This window comes from Ochotona princeps, chromosome 20 (assembly GCF_030435755.1).
Source record: "Ochotona princeps isolate mOchPri1 chromosome 20, mOchPri1.hap1, whole genome shotgun sequence".
NCBI classification, from domain to species: Eukaryota; Metazoa; Chordata; class Mammalia; order Lagomorpha; family Ochotonidae; genus Ochotona; species Ochotona princeps.
Genome location: NC_080851.1, coordinates 28,855,174 through 28,873,375, shown reverse-complemented (window position 1 = coordinate 28,873,375; position 18,202 = coordinate 28,855,174). Strand labels below are relative to the sequence as shown.

The following is an 18,202-nucleotide window of genomic DNA, read 5'->3' as shown; positions in this document are numbered from 1 at the left end:
CTTAGGACATCACATCCCATTCTGCAGTGCTGGTTCGAGTCCCAACTACTCTGTATATGTGATCCAGCTCCCTGCTACTGCTCCAGGAGGTGGCAGATGATGGCCCAAGCACCTGGGTCCCTACCATGCCTGTGGGAAATCCAGATGGAGTTCCTGACTCCTGGCTTCAGCCCTGGCAGGTGCAGATATCTGGGGAGCAGGGAGGCAGATCAAAGTGCTCCCTCTCTGTCACTCTGCCTTTCAAATACATACATACATACATACATACATACATACTAAAACTGAGAGCACATCAGGCTTTGATTACATTAGTGTGTGTTACCTCCCAGGGGTGGGAATGCTGCCGTCTGAATTACTGACCACTAATTACTGAATTAGTCACACGTGACTACCATCCTTCCAGTGCCCTTTACGGGATTCTGCTTTAGAAGGGCACGAAGGGTCCGAGACCGCTTCTTCTCACATGACCTGGCACGTGACCGAATTCCACCTGCCTGCTCCTTGGGAGGCATGAGTGCCCAAGCGCGCCCTAGGCAGCAATGCAGACGCTAAATGCATGCTGCTGACTTCGGCTGAGGTCGTGGTCGTTAGTGACAGACTTGGAATGTCCCTTACAGAGTCACAGTGATAGATAGCAAGTTCTCACCAGCACCAACCCATGGTGCTGTTAACAGAAGACAAAGGGCAACGCAAGGAAGGGGGCAACAGACTTGGGGCTCTGTCATCAGGAGGAGGTCCCCAGCCACGCCATCTCTCATTCACACCATGACCTTTGAATGAATATGGGACATGCTAAAATCCCAGCACCCTCCCTGGCAGATGAGCATCACGACAGCATTTACTTTCTAAGTTGGGGGTGGGGATTCATTAAGATAGTGAAGGGAAGGCACTGAACCTGATGCAGGTCACATGATACTAATGACTGTCCCTGGACTCATGACGACGGTGATGGGGAGAGCTGATACTAGCACGGGAGTGATGGGGAATCTGGTTGCCAGCTCTAGGCCAGGCTTCCAAACTGCACCTGCAGTGGACTGCAGCCAGGGCAGAAGTTCCATGGAGGAGCAACTCACCAGAATCTACCAAGCACTAGAACAGGCTCTGGGGGTGAGCAACAAGTACTGCAGCCAATTGCTGCTCTGTATGTCCTACTGGACAGGCACTGATGACCAACCAAGGCCCCAACAGAAGTTCCCCAGAGCCACCTTGGTGGGCCCCTTGAAGGACTCACTTCCCTGTTATGCTTATTGTTCCAAATACAATACACACAGCACTCAACCAGCTGCCACTGACCCAGATCAATCCTGCTGCTAAAGGCACAGGGCCCAGAGGTCAGGAGGCATCTCTGTGACCTGATTCTAAGCTGATCAGAGGCAAATGCAAAACAAAATGCTAGCATCTCACATCAGAGGGTCTGGGGCCAGATCCTGGTTCTGTTCTGGATTCCAGCTTTCCTCTAACACACAATCCATGAGGTAGCAGGCGACAGGAGGCAGTAGCTATCTGCCAGTCACCCACAGAGAAGGTCTGGATGGAGTTCCCGGCTCTCAGCTTTGGCCTGGCGCAGCTCTGGCTGCGAAGGACATTGGACGTGAACCTACACATGGACTGTCTCTCTTTCCCACTCTATTCTCGGCCACTTCTCAGACCCTCTTGCCACACTGAGAGAGCAGGACTTGGGACAAGCCTCCAACAGTCGACTCTTGGTGGTCACTACCCTTCCCCTTCCTACAGGTTTCTGCGATGTCCTGCTATGGAGCTGGGACAGAGAGTGTAACAGAGGCCTGTGCAGATGGTGAAATGCAAGACTGAAGGGTGACTGTGCTTCACTTCACCAGCTGCTCAGCCTCCAGAAAGAACAAGGCCTCAGCGGACGTAGTTAGAAATGCCACAGGCACTGGCCCCCCTTTGAGGACAGTGTGGTATAGGAGGAACCTTCCTGCTGTTACCTTCCTGCCAGTCAGACTGAGAATCAACCCTTAGTTTCCATAGCTCATATGTAGATAAATCTAGTGGGAAACAATGAGAAAATATGTGTGGGTATTTCAGAAAGCTCATGGAAAGCAGAATAAAATTTTATTTTGGTACCAAAAAAAATTTGAAGGCCAGTCATGGTTTTTACAACATATGCAGCTTCTATGATCATCAGATGCTCAAACTATGCATGGGTTTCAATATCCTCTGCTACCTCCCCCTCAAATTTATGTTTTAGAAATGTGTATATATATATATACATATATATATATATATATGTATGTATTTTAATTGACATGTGAGAAAGAGAGAGACAAAGAGAATCTCTATTTGCAACAGCTAGGTCTGAACCAGGTTAAAGCAAGAAACCCAGAACTCAATTTAGGTCTCCCTTGTTGGAACCCAAGTTCTTCAGCCACCAGCTGCTGCCGCCCAGGGTGCACATCAGTAGGAAGCTGGAATTACAAGCAGAGTCAGGACTCAAACCCAGGCACTCTGACACAGATACAGGCATACCAAGTCATATTTAACGGTTGCGCCAAATGTCTACCCCTAAACTTCCCATGTAGTTCTATTTTTTCCCATGAATATTTCCAAGTCCCTTTGTCTTACCATGCAACCATAAACACACAGTAGCACGGACCTGTCTTTCCTTTTTAATGGAAACTCAGTTTTTCTGTGATTTTTCTTTAAAATGCTAACACTTTGAAACTACCTGGCATGATCTGGTCTTCTGTCACCTGCTGCAAGTTTTAGTCCTCACAGGACATTTCTGGTGTTAATAAACGTTCTAACTTGGAGCTCACCCAAATCGGCTGAGATGCGTTCAGCAATGTTACCATGTGAGCCTCCTTAGTTACTGGTCATGAACAGGCATTCTCCCACTGAGGAAAAGACCCCGTGCCCTGCTCCCTCACGCCTTTGACAAAGAATTCACCAGTCTCTCCCCCAGTCCCAGTCTCTCTCCCACAGCTTGCAGTTCCTCTGTCCTCACTTGGATGATTTCAAGTCAACTTTCTACTAAAAAATGGCCAACCCTACAAGATGAACCAGTTCTATAACACCCAGAACTCAGTTTCACTGCCATAATGAACATCCTAACCCCATAATGAGCCTCTTCTTCAAGACCCTTTGCAGAAATTCCCTGATCAAACAAAACAATCCCAAATCTCTGATGGATTCCTGATGGGTCATAGTCCACTTTATCATCTCAGCACTTTCGACAAAATACACTGGTCTCTTGCTGCTGACCAATCAAATGTAGGTCACAAGTACTGTGGACCAACCACGAGCCTTGCAATGGAGCTGAACACATGTTGCTCAATCTCAGCTTGTTAAGATTCACCAGCCCAGGGGTGGACGTTTGGCACCAAAGTAAGAGTTTTAACTGGAGTACCCGGGTTCAAGTCCCAGCTTGGCTCCTCATTCCAGCTTCTAGCTAATGCGCACCCTAGCAGGCATTAGCTGTGCTTGAGGTAACTGGGTCCCTGCCACCTGCATGGGAGAGGCAGACTGAATTTTCAGTCTTCAAGTCCTTGGGGAGAGAACCAGTAGAGGGGAGGTCTCTCTTGGTCTCTGTACTTGTCAAATTAAATGCATATTTTTAAAAAGATTCAGCACCCTTAGCCTTTCGAGAAGTTAGGAAATGAAGTGACAGCTGCTCCACCCTTTGCTCTGAACATGGCCAAATAAGCTTTTTCTTTCTCCTACTGCCCTCGTGTCAGTTTGGTGAGCACTGGGTAAACGGAATCAGGATTTGGGGAGCTCTACAACAAGCATACTCACGCTGAATTCTAATTTACAAACAGTAAATGACTTGGCTTTTCCTTGGGTCATGCAAGGGAACTTTTAAAAGTTCACGGAAAACCAAAGTAAAAGATAACAAATCCCATGAACATCTTGAAACTCACTAGGCTACCTTTCATAGGGTTGGGGCTCTATGAAACTTGTGCCACTGTGACCTAAGTTGGCACTAACATTCCCCCAAGCTGAAAACACTTCATAAGATGCTAACTCAGTAATCATCATGCAGTAGGAGCAAAAGTTTAAGTGGTTTGGGTTTGTTCTACATTTGGTGCTCATGATCACAAGTGCAGAGCCCCTTATCTGCAGGAAAAGTGTCCCAAACGGCTCACGTGCTTACCTCCTAAGGCAGGGCATGCATGTCCACCTTCCATTCAGAGTACCCTGACCTTAATCTGGATCCTGCACTCCCCATGACTGTCCCTCTCACCACTGCCTGTGCCCCTCACAGAACACTCTCACGAACTCTTCTGCTGGTAATCAGCAACAGGAGGAAGTCCTTGTGTTCAGGATAAGAATTCATTGTGGAAGGCAGTCATAGAATGTGAAAGCTGGGAGACCGGACAACTGTCAGGACATGAACAGGTGGGGTGATGGGGGACCAGAGAAATTAAGCATTAAAGCTCACAGCCAGGCAGGAATAGCTGTGGTCACCCCACTGGTGCAGAGGGTCAACTCTGCAAAGCAGTACTATTTAGAGCACTTCCTGAAGGGTACTTCTCAGTAACTACAGTCCAGGAGGTAAGTGCTAAAGTGTAGGGCTTCTGAAGTACAACACCAGAAATCACTGAGTTAACGTGAACAGGTCTCAGCAGAAAATCCATAGAACGTCTCGGAGCTTTCACTACGCACTACTTCCTGTGTAAAATCAAAGGCAGCCAGAGTCAGCACTCAGTAACCAAACATTTCTAATTATGACATCCTTGTTTTGCTTCTTTTTAAAGCATTTTGTGGGCAAAGTGTTCCGCAAAATATATCTTGGGAAACATAGATGTTAACATATTCAACAAAAACAGCGCCTTTCAGGATTTAATACTGTGCACTGTCTGCTTTCGTGGAAGTTAGCAGACACACAAAGCCAGAACCATGAATCAATAAGAGCCAGTTCAGGGCTTTGCCATTCCATGAAAATCAAATTTACAGTCCATAACTTTTAATAGGGCCTTTTTACTATTTTTTTAAAGGACCTATGTATTTCTTTGAAAGCAGAGTGAGAGAGGGAGGGAAGGAGAGAGAAAAGAGACAGTGTTTTCCATGCATTGGTTCAGTCCCCAATGGCCATACACAAGGGACTGGGCCAGGCCAAAACCAACACGCAGGAACTCAATCTAGGTTTCCATACTGATGGCAGGGGCTCAAGCTGTTTCCTAGGGCCACCGGCAGGCAAGTGGATTAAAACCAGGGTCAAGCCAGGGACTCAAACTGGTGTTTCAGTATGGGATTGTAGACATTGCAAGCAACAGCTTAACCCACAGCACCACAATGCATCCTAATGAGCGGGGGGCAGATACTGGTGGCTCACCATTCATGCTACCAAACGAGGAGAACTCAGCTGCAGTCAGAAACTGGTTACAGAGCCTATGCTACACCAGCGATATGCTTGCCTTCAGTCCAGCTGCTCAGAAGTGACAGCCAACAACTGGAACAGCGACAGTCAGGACAGTAGCACAGGCATCACCCTAACAAAACAAGCCTTACATGGGAAGGCACGCAGAGGCACTACAGATTTGAGTGTGCACAAGTGAGAAGTATGCCACAGCCCGAGGATTCAGAAACAAGCTACAGCCCTGAACAGCAGCCTGCAGATGAGACTCCACAAGCCAGCAAAGGGACGGGGAGCCCAGCTCTGCATTTATACTTTCCACAAAGCATGGCATGTGGGCCGCCCTGGGGACTTCCATTCGCACAGCGCACTTAGACCTTTGGAGAACAACCTTGACTGAGTCCACATGGGGGGGCAGCTCTGTATTGCAGGAGGTAAGAAAGATGGGGCAGGTGGCTGGATCCACAGGATCTACCAAACAGGATAACCTATAGCAAGCACAGGAAGCTGATTTTTCCCAGTGGGCAAAAGGTGGGACATTTCCACATGCAAGGAGGCCGGGTAAAGAGCTTTGTTGTGTTATTATCACAGTGTTGCGTAGCAAGTTTCTCCCACCAAAACTAGAGTGCCCTCAATGCCCCAGACATTTTTCCAGCAGAGGAAGCCCAAGGGGGCATCTGAAGAACTTCTAGGCTATGGGCCAGGTAACACCTCTCATCCGACAGCGACACTGCAAAACAGTGACCAAATGGGCTGTGGGAAGCAGGACCACAGGCTCTGTAAACAATGTGACAAGGTTTCCTTCTAGCCTGCCTCCCAACCCACAGGTCTGAACTCTGTAGGCCAAGGGAGGAGAGAGGAAAGAATCAACAATGTGAAGGAGGCAACACAGAGAGGCAGGCAACCGATGGGCTGTCATCTCCTTTGCCTCCAGCACTTCTCTCCCACTGAAAACCATACAATGCACTTTGTCTTTCAGACAAACACTCAATACAAGACAATTAGACTAGGAAAGATGAACAGGAACACAGGAGGTACTTCAAACCCCAGCCTCCATCACTACCACGTTGATACAGATTGTTCCAGATTTTCCGCTGAGTCTACGTAGGCCAAAAATAACTATTATTTTTCCCACAAAACTGAAATCAGCCCTAAACAGGATTTCCTGGTCTGTTATGTATTGTCACCTTTCCTATGCCTATAAAAAACATATCAGTTTACTTAGGAGGAGATGCTTTGTTCAAATGTATGGGAGTGCATACAGTGAGTTTGAAAACATGGAAATGACATCTCCCAGCCATCCCCTCAATGGAGCAGTGGAGCACCAGGTAAAGAGTATGGGTTCAGGGGTCCAGTAGGATAGGTTCAGGTCTCAGGTTGGCCCCACTGTCGCCATGTGATTCCCAGGGTGTTCTCTAGCTTTTCCAGCTCTCAGTTTCTTATCTATGCCACAGAGGTTACAATGATACCTACTCCACGCAGCTGAGTGCTCAATTAAGGTAGCTACTACTATTTTTATGACTAAGTATTCTATTATACAATTACATTGCATTTAAAAAAAGATTTATTTATTTTTATTGGAAAGGCAGATCTATATAGAGAAGGATAAGATCTTCCACCCAATGGCTCACTCCCCAAGTGGCTGCAATGGCCGGAACTGAGCAGATTCCAAGCCAGGAGCTTCTTTCAGTTCCTCCCACGCAGGTGCAGGGTCCCAAAGCAGGGAGCTGGATGGGAAGTGAAGCAGCTGGGATACAAACTGGTACCCACACGGGATCCCAGCACTTGAAGCAGGAGGATTAACCAATGAAACCTTTGCACCTAGCCCTATAGTGCACTAAAAAAAAATCCAATCCCTATTACTGGGTATTTAGGCTATTTCTATTTTTTATTTTTAAATTTTGCAATTATTATAAGCTCACAGAAAGCTGTAAAAGCAGAACAATGAAGTCCAATGTATCCTCTGGCCAGATTCTCCCAATGGACACCTTCTACCTAAGAGTGGTGCAATCTAAAATCTAGCAAACTTGTCAGTATAGATCTTGGTCAGATTTCACCAGATGTATACACATTGACTTGTGTATGTGTGCTTGGTCATACGTGCAGACTTGGAAAAAGCAACACAATCACCACCCAGAATTTTCCAGCACCACAAAGATCTCTGAGTTATCTCTTGATAATCACACCCACAGTCCTGCCCTCTTCTTCCCTGCCTCAGGGAACCACCCACCTCTTCTCTATCTCTGAGACTGTATCATTTCAAACGTGGGTTTACAACTGGAGCTATTCACTATGCACTGTTTAGAGATGGGATATTTTTATTCAGTATAATTTCCTTGAGATCCTTCGAAGTTGCTGAATGCATCAACTGTTCATCCCCTTTTACTGCTGAGTAGTATTGCATTGTATGAATTTATCACTGTATGGATTTAACAATTTGTCTGTTGAGGGATATTTGAGTTCTCATATTTGACTACTACAAATAAGTCAGCTCTGAACATCTGGGAAACATTTTTTCAGGTGAGATAAATGTCCAGAAATGTAACTTAGAAGTTGCACGGTATATACATGATTGATTTTATACAGCAATGTCAAAACTGTCTCAACAATGACTATACCACTTTGGATGGCCACAAGCAAGGTCCAAGAGATTCAGCTTTCACGTATCCTCACTAGCATCTGGCGCTGTCATGCCTAAAAATTATTTTGGCTGTTCTAGCAGGTGTAGAAGGATGGCTCATCATGACTTTAATTTGCATATCCTTATAAATAGAGTAATAATACTGGACACCTACCTCTAATGCTGACAACAGCCAGGGCTAGACCATGTTGAAACTTGGAGGCAGGAAATCCATTTGGGTCCCCTGTGTGAGTGGCAGGAACTCAAGTACTTGAGCCATCACCCACTGCTTCCCAGGAGTATCAGCAGGAAGCTGGACTGGAAGCCGAGCAGCTGGGATCCAAGCCAGCCAGCTCTCCAATATGGGATGTAGCCATCCCAAGCAGGGCATTAACCCATTGTGTCACGACACTAGCCCCAATTTCTAACTCTTCATATGATAAATAATACTAAAGTGGGTACCTTTTGAAGTCAATTCTTAAAAATGAATTCTTCAAACTGAAGTCACTGGATAGGCAGATTTAAAAAATCCAGTAGGAACATAAAGTTGCTCTCCCCTCTAGTTAGTACAAACAGATGCCCCACAGGCAGCATACAAACTGGATGGCAAGCGAAAAACAGTCATCCTTGTCACCACATCCTCTGTATACTTCATTCATTTTTAAACTATGGAATTGATTACTGAAAGGCAAGGTGAAAGATCTTCCATTTGCTGTATTACTCCCCAGATGGCTATAACAACCAGGTCTGGGGAAAGCCAAGCCAGGAGCCAGGAGCCAGGAGTCAAAAACTATCCTGGTCTCCCACATAGGTATGGGGGGCTCAAGCACTTTAGACACCATCTGCTGCTTTTCCAGGTGCACTAGCCAGGAGCTGGATCAGATGCGGAGCAACCGGGTCTTGAATCAACCACTCCAATATAGGATGGCCAGCATCAAAGTCACAACATCCTTCATATACTCTAAACCATCTCTAGATGACTCTTAATACCTAACACCATGTAAATGCTGTCTAAAACCACATTGCTCCACTCCTTTCCCGGGCAATAATCCTCTGGTATTTAGATTGCTTGCAGTGGGTATGTTTGGATGTGTTTTCTTCATGCATGAAAACGTTATTACTGCATCACTTAGGGAGTTCTCACAGGCAAAAAAAAAAAGTCTTACGTTTCAATACAGATATAATTGTGGGGGAGGATATTTTCAATCAGTACATGTGCAACCTGCAGATTCTGAACATAAACTATATATTCAACATTCCTTCTTTCCCCTTAGAAATGAAAAAGAAACCTCTTGCCAATACAGTCTGCACTCCCAAGGAGGTAGGTAAAAACAAAGTGGCCAAAGTCTTCATGGAGTAGAAAAAGCCATCCTGTGTAAGGACACCCAAGATTAAGATACACATGGGTCACCGGCTCACCTTTATGTGCAATATGACACAGATCTTCCTGCATCTTAGAAAACTCTGAAGAGGTTTCAGAGCCATCAGAATAATTTTTTTCTTCTCCAAAATCCAGAGTTGATAAATTCGGATTGGATGAGTGCAGTCTCACAGGGCCAGTGAAAGGTTTAGGGACCTAAATGACACCAAAGGGAGAGACTGCATGTCAGATGCCAAATGCTTCAAGCACTTTCGTGGGTTTGAGATGGGAGCACTGTGACAGGATAAAGTCTCTCTATTGAGGTAAGTCTCTCTCTACTGAGCCATCAATCACAAAGATACTTCCTACAGCCACCTGCTTCTGGTGAAATGAAAACACATGAAGCACCTCATTTTTTCAGAAAGGACAGAAGCATTAAAACTGGGTTGATCTACTCCATTGTTGGTGGGATTGCAGGCTGGTGCAACCACTATGGAAGCCAGCATGGAGAATACTTAGGCAACTGAAAATCTACCTACCTTACGGCCCAGCAATACCACTTCTAGGAATATACACAAAAGATTTGTTACATGAGAAAGTTACATGCACCCCTATGTTCATGACATCACAATCAATAATTGCAAAAACATGGAAGCAAACTAAATGCTTGTTGACAGAGGACTGGATAAAGAAACTGTGGTTCATCTACTCTATGGAATACTACTCAGCTATTTAAAAAATGAAATACAATTGTTTGTGGCCAAATGAGCTAAACGGAAGACCATTATGCTAAGGGAAATGAGTCAATCCCAAAAAGTCAGATATCATATGTTTACTCTAATATAGGATATGATGTCAAATCTAAGGATTTTTTCCTGTGAATTTCACCCTATTGCACCTCCTACTTATTTATACTTTTTGTAATAAGACCTTGTGATGTAATCCATAAGAGACAGATTGCTTGTAATCACCTGAGATTGTCAATGTCCATTTTATCACTGTTGTTGCTACTGCAGTAACGCTGACCTAGTCCTTACATACTCTCATCAGAGCCACAGGGGACACTCGCTGGCACTTATTCCTATGTGAAGATGCTTAACACTCTTTTTCACCACCCTAGTGTCACAGTTATACCTTTGTTATATGTTTGTCAAGCTCATGTGGATGAAGCCTCACTATTTTTTTTCTTTTATGTTCTTTTTTTTTTCTCCCCGTGGTGGACTGTACTCAAGGGGATGCATAATGGAAATGTAGCGGAGCTTCGTATGTTCATAGGTGGAAACAGAGAGAAGTATGTCCTCATGCATGTAGTACAAGGATGGACTCACAGTGATACGGCTAATAATCTCCACATTGTTGGGAGACACCTCAGTGGCAGCGTGATGGACTTGTGAAAATTCACAAAAGACATCCAATGTAAGATTGGAGGGGAGGAGAATGGGAAGGGGAGGTATCTTGGGAAAGGGTAGGGAGATCCCCATGCCTATTAAGTGGTGCCATAAAACAAAACCTGTGGGTTGAAAATGATAGCTAAGGCTGCCGGGCTTCCTCATTCAAAACCCTCCAGTATCTAGGCTGCTTGCAGCGGGTATGTTCAAAAGTTCTTTTTTTATTGGTATGCCAGACTTTTATACAACTCACCTGCAGCATCTGTACCTGGAATACGTTGTACATTAGAAGCTCTCAAGTTCAACCTATAAAGTGCTTCGAACCACAGAGCACACACAGCACATGTTTTGACGCTGACAATGCTGAATTCAATTGGTAAAGGCCAGGTATTTGCACTGGGAAAGACCGCTCCTAGCACGGCACGTTACAGAGACACTCTCATAAGGGACAGGCTGGTGAGGAGAAGCAAAGCAGTCTGCACAAGGTCCAGCACCCAGTGGCAAGGCCACTTAGTGTCCCCTTGAGGGGTGGGTCACAGCATGTGGCCACGCTGCACTGACACAAGGGGCACGGCCAAGCAGGCAGGTAGAACAAGCAGGGAAACCAAGCAGTACAGCCTCCTGCCGTGGTTCCCTTAGACAATATTCTCTCCCATGCCCAGAGCATCCTAACATGCCTATTCTAGTCCCTCGAGAGTGGTAGTGATTGAGTCTCTCTCTGCCCAGGTTACTGGCAAGAACAACTAAAGAGTCTTCACTTGTCCATTCCCCCAGTTGAGTCCAGTAGTTCCAGCACATGGTTGAAGAGCTCCAGTGAGAACAGCGGTCTGCTGACAGAAGCGACGGTTACCTGCAGCGTTCCTTTAGCATCTTTGCCAAGAGCGCGGGACCGCCACCTCCTGTGCGGCCTTTTTTCCTTTTTGGGACTTTCAAAAGCTCCACCCTTTGTTTCAAAATGGGAAAGAGAGAGAGAGAGAGAGGGAGAGAGAGAGAGCAGAGACAGTAAGGTGCATCAGACCAACAGGAATTAACACCAAGCAAAGCGGCCATCTCAATCCCCTTGAGTTGGGCTAAAGTAAACAACTGGATAGCACCCCACCATTAGTCAAAGGCTGGAAGGGCGGGAGGCAAGCCCAGGAGGAACCCGCTGACCTGGATGGCGTTGATGGCCGGCGCCGAATACGTGCGATGCAGGACGTCCATGTTCTGCAGCAGTTGACTCATCTCTGCCAGGAACGCTTGGCAGTGTGCCAGGTCTGTGGGCCGAAGACAGAGAACTCAGGACTCCCCAGGAGCAGCCCAGACTGTGGCCTCTGGCTCCCGACTCCAGCTCCCGGCCAGACAGATCGCAGGCAGCAGCCGTGACGGCTTACATAATCAGGTTCCCGTCACCCATGGTAGTTTCTGGTTCCTGACGTGGGGCTGGCCCAGTCCTAGCAACTGTGGGCATCTGGAAGAACACTCCTAGCAGACGAGAGCGCTCTCTCTCTCTCTCTCTCTCTCTCTGCTCCACCCCATCCATGAATACACGAATTAGTAAGTGAGATGATGATCGAGTGGAGAAATTTTTTGCCAGTTTGCATATGTTCAGGTTCCACCTGCCAACAATTAAATCAGAACGCTGACAATCCCTCTGGTGGTCTTCAGTCTTTTTAGTTCCTTGCTAATTAAAATTTCCTTATGGAAGGGAGTCCCAACCATAGCTTATAATTACCCAGGGAACTCAGGGAAATCAGTGTCAGTGGGGCCCCCAGACAGATCTCAAGAGATCCCTCTGGGAGCAAGGCCCAAGCCCAGGCATCCCTGAGCTTTCAGATTGTCCCAGTGACTCCAGCCTGGGAAAGAGCAGCTAACAGTGCAGATTTTCACCTGCAGAACACTGCCTCTCTAGCTTGGGTGCACAATGGAACCATTTAAACAGAGAGGGAGCTGGGCAGCCCCCAGTCCCAAAGACGGGGCCTTGCAAGCCCATATAGAGAGCAGGCATCAATATCCAAGGAAACGCACCTGCACGCACAGCCAGGGGATGGATGTGTTCTCAGAGACAACAAGGTGTGTGGCACTCAGAAGCAAAGGAAGGAAGGGGCAGAAGGGCACAAACTCCCCTGGGTGCAAGCCCCCTCTGGGATCAGGGAGGAGCAGCACAGAGAGAGGCAGAGGCTCCACTCTACCTTTTGAGCATTTCTCCATGTCCTCCGCAGACTGCAACCAGAGCGGAACTCGCGGCTCCCCGCAAGAAAATGACAGGTTGCTTCCGGTTTGAAATGAGTTCTGCTTTGATATGCTGCTACGCTGTTCCATGGAGGAGAAAAGCACAGAGTAAAATGAAGTAAGACTTGGCAGGGAAGGGGGCATGTGTGGTGAAGCACAACAGATTGGGCACTAATGGACATCCTCTGTTGGGATCAGGAGAAACTTCTAGCAACATACTCTGCAGGAGTCCCTACCACCTCCGGAGGTCCCTCCAGCTTGGGGCACCATTTTACCACTAGATAAGAAAACAAAGCCAAGCTGGAGCATGCACAGGCACCAAGGTTCTCCTCACACACGCCTCCCGAGTCCCGGGCCGGTCAGGCACCAGTGCTAGTCTGGACCTGATTCAGCCTCACAGACAGAAGCCCAAAGTGCCAACCCAACGGACCCTGCTTCTCCCTGCAAGCTTGCTTCTTCCCTCAAACTCAGCTTCCGAAATGGGCTGCCCCACCCATGACGTCACCCTCTTCCTTTGGACTCCTCATTGGCAAAATGTCTCTTACCTTCCTATTGGAAATAGGGTCAAACACCCCAGGAGCAGGGTCTGGGACGGTGGACACCGAGAGGAAGTGATTCACTTCCCGTGGGAACATGGCGATTTCGTTCTGGCGGTACATGCGGTGGTGCCGCAGTCGGCACACCCACTCATCAAAAATGTCCTCGGACTTGACCTAAAGCATGGGCCATCCACAGAAGGGAGACAAAAGGTTACATGTTGGAGTGAACAACTGTCCATCTGAGGTTACTCCTAACTTCTTCTTTTCTTTAATTCTTTCACTTTAAAAAAAAAACTTATCAGTGACGCAGGTAGAGATTTTACCCACTACACCACAATGTCATTCCCACTCCTGGCACATAAGCTGGCACATGTTGAAAGACTGACAGTTCATGTTTCTGCAGACTAATGAAACCAGCTGGAGCCAGAAATGGAGAATAAAAGCAGTTTTGATAAGGTATCTATATTCAGGATTTCTAGAAAAGAGATCAATTGTTATGTTATTTTCAAGAAAGCCAAGAAAATATCAGTATATAAAACAAACTGAAATTTACAGTTCTGTCTCCTTTCTTAGTTTTAATTTGCTCTCATTCTCTTTAGAAGGAGATCTTCAGTCCACTGGTTCATTGCCTAGAGCAGGTCGATCCAGGCCAGCCCCAAGGAAGGAGCCTAGAACTTCATCCAGTCTTCCACCTGATCACTTGAGTCGTCACCACTGTTTCTCCCAGGGCATTCATGCACAGGAAGGTACGGCTGGAGTGGAGCCGGATTCAACAGGCTCTCCTATCTGGGATGCGCATACCAAGTGGGTCTCAGACATCGCATTAAACCGCGTTCTGCTTTAAGGTGCCTGAAAGCATTTCCAAGGTTTCTAATCCTAGAGTCTGCTGTCCGTTCTGAAAATACTAGCATCGTTTTCCTTTTTCAACTCTTTTTTACTTCCTTCTTTTCAGACCAATCTTCTCTGAACTGGAACGAATTAGTAAATTCTCCTTAAAATATTTAACCTCGTTCACCTTGTCTGACAAAGAATACACGGCGGTTGAGGAGGGTGTTAATGAACGTGAGCACTGGTATAAAGAACCTTTCCCCTACTGCAGGAGACAGAACAAAGACAAAGCAATACACAGCAACACTACTTTTTAAAATATCTTCAGTTAGTGCCCTCACAAACACTGAGCTGTTCCCTCCACAGATGAGCAGCTCTCAATTTCTAATTTCTACGAAGATCTTTCGTAAAGACTAACTTTTATTAGAACATCTTTTAAGTGTTTATAAAAATACTGAAAGGAGGGCCCGGCGGCATGGCCTAGCGGCTAAAGTCCTCACCTTGAAAGCCCCGGGATCCCATATGGGCACCGGTTCTAATCCCGGCAGCTCCACTTCCCATCCAGATCCCTGCCTGTGGCCTGGGAAAGCAGTCCAGGACAGCCCAATGCACTGGGACCCTGCACCCGCGTGGGAGACCCGGAAGAGATTCCAGGTTCTCGGCTTCGGATCGGCGCGTATCGGCCCACTGCAGCTCACTTGGGGAGTGAATCATCGGACGGAAGATCTTCCTCTCTGTCTCTCCTCCTCTGTGTATATCTGGCTGTAGTAAAATGAATAAATCTTTAAAAAAAATACTGAAAGGAATATAATAAGCACATAAAATGTACCATGTGCTTTTTTTCAAAGTCAGCACTTCTGTGTACCACAGTATCATCCCCCTTTATCCACCAGGGCTAGAGCCCACAACCATCAATGGATGCCCGTGAGCACGGAGTACTGAGCCCATGAGATGCCAGGGTTCTTCTCAGTCACCCACACCTTTCATAGAGTTTATCAGTTAGGCACCATAAGAGATAACGGTAATTACCACTGACAAAACAGGCCACCATAGCAGTGTGTTGCCATAAAGTTTGTAAGTGTGGTCTCTCTCAACTATGTTATTGCACTTGCACCTTTTCACTTAAAGCGAGCATTCCATGGCTTCTCTTTGGCTTACGCAGCGTACATCACAAAGCTTTGGAAAAACAGAATTCATAGGTAATGCTACTTTGGCGCAAAATTTTTTTTTTCATAATATCTTGTAGGAGGACATTGTGACCCTAAAAGGTCAGTGAGCACAGGACTACAGTTGGTTGGATAATATTTGGAGGAGAATAACCAAATGGCTACCTTTTGTATACCTTATTGGATATCATCTGCATATGTATATGAGAACACCTGGTGGAATATACAAGACAAAAGGAGTTCCAAACAAGCATTAATGGTTTTGTTGATAAGCTCAGCACTTCCTCCCTTATCCTATATGACCCTCAGAGTATAAAGTCTGATGCTACTAATAAACCTCGGCTTTTGACCATCAGTCAGGGTCCACGCGTGTTATTATCGGCTCCGTGCACCAAGTCCATCGCTGCGGGACAGCGACATTATCTATTTCCATGAGCTTTTCCAAGATGGTCTGCACGAATGGACTTATTTATTTACTTACTTATTACACCAAATTAACCTTAACTTAATTCTATTTTCATGAATTTTACTCAAACACAAGCACCCTGACACCTCCACAGTAATCTGATAACAGGACACACTGCTAGGTACTAACAGGTAGACACCACATACCATGTGGACACACAGCGGGATGATTCATGTCCTGGGAGGGACAGGGCACAATGGCCTGAGGGCTCATCGCCATAACCAAAACAGCATGAGTTTAAGGCCAACAAACTGCTTATTTTTGGAATTTTCCATTAATATTTGCATTTAATACTGACTTAAGCCTTGGTAAGCAAAACTGCACATATGGGGGAAACTACTGTTCTAAAATTTTCAAACAGAAAAGTGATAGAGATCTGCATATTAGGGCACAAAGACCTCTGGAGTAGCAATTTGAAATAACCTGCAAGATGCGGAGCGAGGTTGACTTTCAAGAGGAAACCCAGGTCAAGCTTTACTAACAGCGCAGCTGGGAGCACTGGCGTGCCAATGAATGTTCGCAGTGGCTTTCACTGAAAAACTGTTAGGCGGACGATGATGGGGGTGAGGCTGAGTGCCAATCAGACGGGCACCCTTTAATGTGTCATTTACAGGAAGAAACAATATAGACTCCCTTTTATCTGCCTCCCCTTAATTACAGTCCTGAAAAGGGCTGTATTTCCCAGATGTGGTTCAGGGGACTTTTACAGGAATCTTCTTTATCCTGTTCTATTTTCAGACACCCTTAAAAGTAGGTGCCCAAAGAATGTATCTGAATTCACTGCCTGTTAGTCAAACAACATGCAAAAATAGGAGGGCTTCACCGGCCTCGAGTACCCTGTGACTCTGGGTAGACAGCTGCTTTGTTCTCTGTGCCTGAGGCCTCTAGCTCTGGAAGAAGAGAATGGCCATGGACGGCCCACATCGTACACCTGCCTGATGCTCAGCCTGTGCAGCAAACACCTGGTCAACTATACTGGCCCACAACAGCAGCCATGACTGCTGGTCAGAAAAAGGAACACAAAACCAAACAGCACCTAAAGGGAATCCCACAGAGAAAAAAATTAACACTGCTAATCAGAATATTATGTATCTATGTGTATCGAGGCATTCTAATTCTTTAAAATTCATATTTGCTTCTATTCTGTTAACCCCAATAGTGGATACATTAGAACCTATTATTTCTTCTCTGTGTCAAAGCACTGGCAGCGCAGGCAGGAATAACTACATTGTCATGGACATGGACTTTGAAATGTGGGATGGAATGGGGGCAGTTATGGGGTTAGTATGGCTTTCATATTTTCTTAAGATTATAGGCTTTACTCTCCTTTACTTCCCACAAGTTATTCACAACCAGAGATGGTGTTGCCCCCCCCAGGGATTTCTGGGAACGTCTAGAGATACCTCTGGCTGTCATCACTGGAGTGAGATGCTACTTCAGTCTGGGTGGGAGAGGCCAAAGATACTGTCCACCACCCTGCAATGCACAGGGCAGCTCCCAGAACAAGGAATGACCCAGACCACGAGATGAAGAGAAAACCCAGATTGAGAAACCCTTCTCAAGGGTACAGAATTAGTCTAGGAGATTGCATGGCTCTGCCTGTCTCACCCGGTCCACTAACCATAAGTGTTTGTGTTAGGTCCATGTTGTTCGGTCCTCGCATGAAGGTATGGGGCACTTTAGGACACCAAGCCAAAGGGGAATGGTGCCTTCCTCTTCCTCACCTTTAGCCCTCATCCTTAATACCCCATATGGTTTTCTCGTGGGAAAGAGTGGGAGCATTTTCTCAGTTAATCTCTGTCACTTGGGTACCACCTCATCACCTGTGTGCTGTTTGGATACAGGTACTGTGGCAAGTAGCCAATATGCAGCTCAGGAGATGAACTGTATCACAATGTTGTTTTCACTCTTTAGGCAAGAAAAACAAGACGTTCAGAGAGGAGGTGATCTATCAAAGTTCAACAGAGAGCAAGTGGCCGTGTCAAGATGGGAACCAGCTCTGGATCTCACACACTCACTGCTTTTCATCACCTCTACCACCTGCAGGACAGAGGGCAAGCAAGCAGACACCCACACCGTAGGGGAAAGTCACTGAAATTTCACTAGGATGTGCTAATAATATAAGATAGGGTCCCCCAGACTGAGGGGGCACACATGCCAGCCTGTGGTACAAGGTTCTCCACCAAAGGTGAAACATCTGCCTGGAGCAGGCAGGGGTGAATGCACAAAGCTTGCTGTGGCACTGGAGGAGAGGGAGGAGGGAGAGGGATGCCAAGCTTCCCAGCAGGGCCAGAAGATGGTCCA

The 18,202-nt window shown here is 46.4% G+C and overlaps 1 protein-coding gene across 5 annotated transcripts in view; it reads right to left on the bottom strand.

Annotated features, from left to right (window-relative positions):
* OSBPL3 (oxysterol binding protein like 3) overlaps positions 1-18,202 on the bottom strand; it is a 160,156-nt gene that overhangs the window by 43,454 nt on the left and 98,500 nt on the right. For 3 of the 5 annotated variants that reach the window (XM_058677995.1, XM_004582434.3, XM_004582436.3), the window contains exons 6-10: positions 13,445-13,612; positions 12,860-12,980; positions 11,841-11,944; positions 11,539-11,631; positions 9,360-9,516 (exon numbers count right to left, since the gene is read on the bottom strand). In XM_058677995.1, coding sequence (XP_058533978.1) covers positions 9,360-9,516; positions 11,539-11,631; positions 11,841-11,944; positions 12,860-12,980; positions 13,445-13,612 — 643 coding nt within the window. The remainder of the gene's footprint in view (positions 1-9,359; positions 9,517-11,538; positions 11,632-11,840; positions 11,945-12,859; positions 12,981-13,444; positions 13,613-18,202) is intronic. The other 2 variants (XM_004582435.3, XM_004582437.3) reach the window with 1 other exon arrangement.